At 37.8% G+C, this 8,415-nt stretch overlaps 1 protein-coding gene across 3 annotated transcripts in view; it reads left to right on the top strand.

Annotated features, from left to right (window-relative positions):
• Acer3 (alkaline ceramidase 3) overlaps positions 1 to 5,915 on the top strand; it is an 80,816-nt gene extending 74,901 nt beyond the window's left edge. For all 3 annotated transcript variants that reach the window (XM_042280135.2, XM_042280146.2, XM_042280124.2), the window contains 2 exons: positions 1,648 to 1,693; positions 2,379 to 5,915. In XM_042280135.2, coding sequence (XP_042136069.1) covers positions 1,648 to 1,693; positions 2,379 to 2,432 — 100 coding nt within the window. In that variant the 3' untranslated portion in view covers positions 2,433 to 5,915. The remainder of the gene's footprint in view (positions 1 to 1,647; positions 1,694 to 2,378) is intronic.
• Positions 5,916 to 8,415: the final 2,500 nt, after the last annotated feature.

The following is an 8,415-nucleotide window of genomic DNA, read 5'->3' as shown; positions in this document are numbered from 1 at the left end:
AACTCAAGACCCTCCTGCTTTTCTCTACTGAGTACTAGGATTACAAGCAAGTGCCACCACGTCCAGTGAAAAACTACTTCTGCATTATTGTCAGCCTAAATTGTGCTAATAAACTTTTCACTAAAAGCAATTGTTTAGGTTTTTTGTTAGATAAATACTTAAAAATATCAGCTGTAAGACAAAGTGCTAAACGGTCTTATTAATAAAAATAAAAATAAAAACCGGAGCCAGATATTGGGGTTAAAAACAAGAGATCAGAAAAGCAGAAAGAAGCCAGCCATGTTCTTACCACTTGGAGATCCTCAGCCAAAGAGAGCTACTTCCTGTATGCCCACGCCTATATGCCTTTCTGTTCTGCATCTCACTTCTTCTGTCCGCCCAGCTACATCACTTCCTGTCTGTCTGTACAGACCTCCAGACCTTTATGGTTAACTTGTAGATGTAACCAACCGTCTTATTAAATAAGAAACACAGAACCAATGTAAAAGAGAAAGCCGAGAGGCCAGAGCTCAGAGCTAAAATCTCACCCTTCCGCCTGCTGTCCCAGCTTCCCGAAAAAGGGCTACTTCCTGTCTGTACGCCTTTTTTATAGTATTATTGTCCTGCCTTCTCATTGGTTGTAAACCCAAACACGTGACTGCCTCGTCACTGTCTGAATGTACAGCCCCCTAGGTCTTAAAGGCATATGTCTCCAATGCTGGCTGTATCCCTGAACACACAGAGATCTATGGGATTAAAGGCGTGCGCCACCACCGCCACACTCTGTCTATGGCTCTAATAGCTCTGACCCCCGGGCAACTTTATTTATTAACATACAATTAAAATCACATTTCAGTACAATTAGAATACCACCACATTAACTAGTGTTGGAATTTAAGGCATGTGCCACCACACCTGGCTCTGTTCCCAGTGTGGCCTTGAATTTACATGGATCTCTGTTTCTCGAGTGATAGGATTAAAGGCGTGTGCTAACATTGCCTGACCTCTATGTTTACTATACTGGCTTTTTCCTCTGATCCTCAGATAAACTTTATTATGGTGCACAATATAGTGGGAGACACAATACATCACCACAATCAGCAATTAACAAATTCAAAGTCTTATAGCTAGCAAATGTCCAGGTAACTTCTGAACTGCCATTCCCTGCAGTTCCAGCTTTAGTACAGGAAAATATAGCATAGCCATATTAAATTTTATAAACTTAATGAGGTTCTTTTGACCTTTACATTCTTTTTTGAAATACTAGAAAATTAGGTTTTGTATATGTTGTCATGATATATTTGTTACTATTCAAATACATTTAAATAATGTAGTATACATAACACTATGTTGTGTATTATAGACAACCTCATGACTTTCAGGGAAAAAATTCAGCAATGTTTGCTATATGCACTGCTTTACTGATCTAATCTCACTTCCAGCAGTGACTCACTTTAAAGACAGACACCAAAAAAACTGTTACCTCTCTGGGTTTCTCATAGGTTTATTTAATTAATGATAGAGCTGCATCTGCAAAGATAGAGTTATGATACCAACCACATGGGACATCATAATGTGATGATGCTTGGTCCTAAACTACAAACATCCTGAAATTACAGTCTATGAGTTGATTTGTCTAAGAAATTTATTTTTCTGCTTTCCTTTCAGTTTATATACAAGAACACTTTACCTGAAATGCAGGCCAAAAGTGAAGGTAAGTCTATGTTGTAAAGGGCAGGGTGGTGGTGTTGGTCTTGAGAAGATCACATGGATGTAAAAGACAACGGAGAGCTATGAGGAGCAGCACAGACTTTGGGACAACAGACATGAATTCTGAAGTGTTCATTATCCATCCACTATATGTGAACTTAGACAAACCTCTTCTTTAAACCTGAGTTACTTCAACAGAATGGAGCTGTTAATAGCAACATTACAGCATTATTGGAAAAAGTGAAGATTAAGGGGTTGGGGAGATGGCTCAGCAGTTAAAAGCATGTCCTGTTCTTTCAAAGGACCCAAGTTCCATTCCCAGCACCCACGTCAGGTGCCTCACAACTACCTCTGATTCCAGCTCTAAGGGATCCAGTACCCTCTCTGACTTCCACAAGCACTGCATTTTCATATGTGCATGTGCACACAAATCCCCCCAAAAGATGTCTTTAGGAATTAACAGATTAAATGCCTACTTCCACATTGACAAAGTAGATACTTAGTATATTTAAATGAATTAAGTAAAGATCGTTTTTGAGATCAGATGCAAGGCCCTTGCTATGCTCAGGCCGCTCATTCTAACAAACCTAACACAGGTTACAGTCCAGACCCCCAGGGATTGTAAATCTCCTTTCTTTTCAGGCATAGAATAATCTTTTCTCTCATTTTGTCCTCACTTGTTTCCACAGTTTCTCTTTGGGATCTGGCCAATGGTCATGTTTGAACCTCAGAGGAAACACTGATAAATTATTCCACCAAGAAAACAAAAAGCACCTATCGTCTTTCTGCCAAGATGGTCAAGAAGGTCCCAAAGACTTGCACATTCAAAGATGCCATGCCCATCACAAGAAATGAATGACTCAGCCACACAGAGAATGAGCAATCAGTCTGTTGGGTGGTCAGCTCCTGGCTTTATCTCATTTGTCCTCGACCTAAGATGCTTACAGAGAAATATACAGATGCGGTGTATATTTATATTCTGGAGTGGTGGGAAAGTTGGGCTTTTCTTAACAGGTTAACAGTTTGTGCTGGTCATCCATGGAAAAATTAATATTTTTATTTTCTTTTTTTACAAGAGTTGCATGTTAATTATACCTTTCTTAATTTTTGATTAAATATTGAACAAAGTCATTAAGGACTAGCAAAATCCCATATCCAGATGGTTGACTCTGAGCCAGCACTTAGCTGTGTCAGCTTTGATTTATATTATTATATTAACCTCACAGATGGTTTTCCATTATTAAAAAGAAAAAAAAAAAAAAAGACCTGGCCGTGGGATTCTAGGTAGCTCCTTACTATCTGCCTTGGTGCTAGCTGGAGTGCTGTAAGCAAACTCTGACCTGCCAGTGACTGGGCTCTGTTTTCACCTCCAATAATTTGTCTCGGACTATGTGGCCCACAGCCAGTCAAAGGGGTGGGCCATCTATCATCCCTCCAGAAGCTCTTCGGGAAGCACCTCTGCAATGTAGTCCCTTTCACCAGTTAAAGTCTGTTTTGCTTTCTTTAATCTTCAAGTTATTATTATTTTTGTGTCTAGCAAATTTAACTGGTGGTCTGGCCTACCCATATTCTGTATGCCAGCATAGTTTAAGTGAAGTTATTTGGGAAAGTTGTACATTTTTTGCTTTTTGCATTATATAGTATTTTCCAGTTCTCAGAGAAGTCATGGCTATACCCAGACACATATGTCAGGTTAACTACCAGTAAAATGGTCAGAACTGTTTTGCATAAGGCTTATTAAAATATTTGCTCCTTAATTTTTTGAGGAGAAGAAATACAAGTGTTGAAACAGTACTGACTTGTAACTTTTACAGCATCTAGAACTTAGAAAAGTAAGTAATAGCAGTAAAATCTCATTGTGAGGCAGATAGTTCTAATTTGGATTTGAGTGTATAAGAAATTGAATTGATTGTCACAAACAGTAAATGAAGGATCATATATCTATTGATTGCATCCTGAGATGTGGCTTCAAAAGAAAAGTAGGGGTTTTTTTCTCATGCAAAACTGATTAAAAACAAACAACTTTCCCATTTTTCCAATATTCATTAACTAGCCTTAGCCTGGCAGAGTGATGATGCACACCTTTAATCCCAGCATTCAAAAGGCAGAGGTAGGCAGATCTCTGTGCATTTAAGGCCAGCCTGGTCTACATAGTTCCAGGCCAATCAGGGATACATAGTGAAACTGTGTCTCAAAAACAAAAACAAAACAGTGTTTGGTTCATTAGGTAGTCTTGCTACATTTTGAAAACCAAAAATGTTTCCCAGATGGCCATTAAACAAACACACCTTTTATAAAAGCAAGACATGCCAAAACATAAATCTAAGAGAACCTCAGTTGTACTTTCACTGTTGGCATGGGTCAGAGTCCAGAATACACCCCACTGAGATGCCCAGGTTCCTGTGTTCCAGAACAAGAGTTGGACCAGAGACACATGGGTAGTGATGGAAATAGAGATCTTTTACTAGGAAAAAAGATAAATATTCCCCAGAATGGGAGTGGGCCCAAAGACTGGCAAAGAAAGTTCTAAGACCAAAAGGCCCTTGGCCAAGAGAGTCTCTATCTTTTATAGCACATTTACATAACCTCCATCTTTTCTGGCAATTAGAGAAGGTAGGGCTTTTTTTTTTTTTTTTAAAGCATGCTGTTTTGTTATGCATAGACCTCAGTTGGAGGGGTTTCCAGTATTCCTTTGTGATTGTTTTTTGTTTGTTTGCCTCTAGAACTTCCTATTCGCCTACCTCACTTTACTCCATCCTCAGAGCTGTGGTCTTAAAAATCTTTCTGAGGATGATAATCTATTTTGTACAATTTCCATGCTGATGAGGAGTGTAGTCCTTGCCAAAGAGAGACTACAAAGCTCTCTTCCTATTGTATCTATTGGTTGGAGAGGAGGCTTTGGAGTTTTTGTTGTGGGAGTTGACTTGAATCCCTATATCATAATGAGTTAAGTTTGAAACTGTCATATGCTAGAAGACACAGCTTTTACAGGATCAAAAAAAGATGGAGAAATGGTTTAGCAGTTAAGAGCACTAATTGCTCTTGCAGAGGACCTGGGTCTGATTCTCAGCACCCACATGGCAGCTCACAACAATCCATAATTGCAGTTCCTAAGGATCTAACGACCTCTTTTGGCATCTGCATACATCAGACACACATGTGATACACATACATATCTGCAGGCAAAATATCCATACACTTAAATAAATCTTAAACAAGTTGTCAATGCAAGAATAATATGATTATGCCAACCATAAAGGACCAGAGTCAAGAAAACCAAAAGCTGTGCAATTGTTCTGGTCCTTTAGAATGCTAAAACAAATTAACAAACAAACAAATAAAACCATATATACAAACAAAAAAATCCCAACCGATGGTTATACATTGAGATCATGGCAAAATACAAAAGAACAATTTTTAGGAAAAGATCCAGTAGTAGAATATGTTAAGGGGAAGATAGTATAGAGTTGTAACCATTGAGTACCAACAGTGCCAAAAGAAAAAGAATGAAAAAAACCAAAACAAGGTTATAATTACTGACAGATTTATAGTAGAGTTTATCTTTGCCTTTAAGAAGTTAAAGCATCCTGTTTGTTGTCTGAAGAGATCTTTATGTCCTTCAGCCTTATAGTAGCCTATAGGTGTAGGGTCCTTGTGTTCTTGAAGCTGCGGAGACTTGGGTCTTACTGGACACTGGTGCCACTCCCTTACAGTGAAACTCTACAGGCTGTATCTTGTCTCCAAACATCTAGTGCCCTTCTTTAGCCAGCTTTAATACCCTGTCAGATACAGTATATTATCTCTGTCCAGGATCTCCAGAGAAATATGATTTTAGCAATGCAGAGTTGTAACTAAAATAAGGGAGACTTTCCTTTTTTGGTAAGACTTAATATGTCCTTTTTATTATATACAGAGTAAGTATACCCAGTCTAATGTTACTACTTGATGGTATTGTAACTCCTATAATTTTCATTATGGAAAGGAAGTTCGACTTAAAGATCTTTGGCAAACATATCCATCATTCTAGATGTATCTCAACCGTTCCAGAAATCTTACATGCATCACTTGTACACTAAGAGCACTCTTATAAAAGGGATCAGTCCAACAGAAGAATTCTTAACACAGCATCTGGAGAATGGGATCAACATAAAGCATTTTGATGCTGTTTTATTTTTGTTACCCTTGACTTTAAAAAAAATGAAATAAATTTTTAATCTTTTCCAGAACCGGTTTCAGAAGAAAATCCTTATTAAAAATCTATGTATCCAGTGTAAAATTTAATAGCCTAGTGGAGCTTTCATGTTGTGATGCCAGTGAATGCTGTTCATTTTATATACACAAGTAGCAGTTTAAGGTTTCATAAAATATTTGATAGGCAAAAAAAATACCATTACGTTTCAGAGAGTTAAGAATACCTACATTTATTATACGGCAGTATGTATTTATCAGGCCTTTTAATATATCTCTCACACATTCATGTTTTCTGACATGTTTTAATTTAGGCCTAGTAATGAGGCTGGAGTGATAGCTTAATAATTAAGAGGACTTGTTGCACTTGCAGAAAACCTGAGTTCAATTTCCGGCACCCAAAAGTAGTGCATGACCATTCATAACTCTAGTTCCATGGGATCCAATGCCCTCTTCTGACCTCTGAGGCATACATGTGTGGCACATACGTACGTACATACAGACAAAACACTTGTACACATAAATCTTAAAAGCAAAATTAGGCATGCTAAGAGAAGCACACAACAAAGTTTTTGTATGTATAAATGAAATGGTCACAGACTGTTATCACTTAGTTTTCTCAGAATGCAAAATGACAAAGATGACATGAAAACAATTACTATGAACAGACATGACATAATTAGAATAGGTTACACCCAGCAAGAAGAACTCATACAGAATTAAAACTCGACCTCTTTGAGATGTAAGAAAGGTTTAATGAGAGGAGAAAGTTCCAAGGTAAAGCTGTTAGGTAGGATTAGTTTATTTTCCTTACTTGTTTAAGAGTTAATTAACAGAGGGTCACCTTCACAACAGGGGATTTTTAGAATGGGATCTCTTCTCTTTAGGTTTTATCCTAAAATAGACTAACAGTTTTTTTCTTTGCTAGAAAATTTTTTTCTGTTTGAAGGTAAAGAGAAAAAGTCAGTGCAGAAAACAAAGCCTTTTTTTTAGAATTTATCTTTATTAAACCTTTTATTAATTTGTTACTCATACTTAAACATTTCTTTATCTTAGATCTAGTTTTAAAACTCTTATTAATTGTATATTAAAATTTCAGTTTTTTTTTTTTACATGTTTTAAATTTTCAGTAAGACCTGGTAGTAGTGGCACATGCCTTTAATCCCAGCTCTCAAGAGGCAGAGGCAGGTGGATCTCTGTGAGTTCAAGGCCAGCCTGGTCTACAGAGTGAATTCCAGGACAGCCAAGGCTACACAGAGGAAACCCTGTCTTGAAAACCCAAAAATAAAATAAAATTTCAATTAAAGTATGCTGTCCATTTATAATCTTTAATTGTTGTCCATGTCTTCAAATTTGTGTGGTGTGTGTGTGTGTGTGTGTGTGTGTGTGTGTGTGTGTGTGTGAAATCAAATATTCCCTATTTTAGGAAGCATAAAATCATTATCTTTAGTTATATTTATCCAGTTTTAAAATATTTATAACTTGAATTTATACAGTTACCAAACACAACCATCTAGGGAAACAAATGACAACTATTCAAATAGTTCCATAAATTAGACACTAAAGTGGTGGCAAAGAGTTAAGAGGCTGAATGCTAACAAATTAACAACCAAACATTCTAAAAACAAATTAAACCAAATGTTCTGAAGCCACACACACTGAAAAAACCACAGAGGACACCATACTGCTGACTGTTCACCAGCTCAGAATAAACCAGTGGACTGTGGCCCAAACCAAGCAAGTCCAAGTCCCTGAAAAAGCTTGCCAGCATCTACCTGAGGAGGTGACATTAAGTGGTTGGGCATAGTGGGCACATTCTGGTACCTGACACTTGTCCAGACTACTCTTCTGGTGAAAGGAGTTCATCCTTAGAGCATCATGTTTAGGTGCCAAAGTTGTTGACAGGGCTGAGAAAACAGTTCAGTGGGTAGAGTGCTTACCCATCATGCATGTATGAAGCCCTAAGTTCCGTTCCCAGCAACTCACACACACAGCAACAACACAGATCTGACCTCAAACATGGAACCAAACGAGTTGACAATGGCCTAGGAACAGATTCAGATTGCTCCAAATGCTGTATTCCCATGGTAAGTTTCATAAAGTTTTTATAGTAACAAAGAAAATCTTGTATCATGGGGCTAGAGAGGGTTTGATAGTTAAGAGTGCTTATTCTTGCAGAGGACCCAGGTTTCCTTCCCAGCACCCATAACTGGCAGCTCCAACTGCTATAACTCCAGTTTCAAGGGATCTGATATTCTTGCCTCCTGACTGGTGGTTTGCCAAATGTGTTACAGAGATCCATCTCCTCAAGCAACAGGAACTTCTTGAACCATCTTGTAGAACCATAATTGAGAAAACAACCAGCCAGATAATGTTATCTCTTCACTTTTATTTAAGTTTAAAGCTCATGCCAGTATGCAAAAGGTTCTTTGGGGACCATCAGATCCCTCTATTCATTTTCCCAGGCTGACCATGTTTAAATCTCTTGTTTTGGGCTTGTGAGACGACATAGCATGTTAAGGCACATGTTGCTAAGCC

The sequence above is a fragment of the Peromyscus maniculatus genome, chromosome 1 (assembly GCF_049852395.1).
Source record: "Peromyscus maniculatus bairdii isolate BWxNUB_F1_BW_parent chromosome 1, HU_Pman_BW_mat_3.1, whole genome shotgun sequence".
NCBI lineage: Eukaryota > Metazoa > Chordata > Mammalia > Rodentia > Cricetidae > Peromyscus > Peromyscus maniculatus.
The sequence above is the reverse complement of the archived record's forward strand: the minus strand, read 5'-3'. Positions and strand labels throughout refer to the sequence as shown.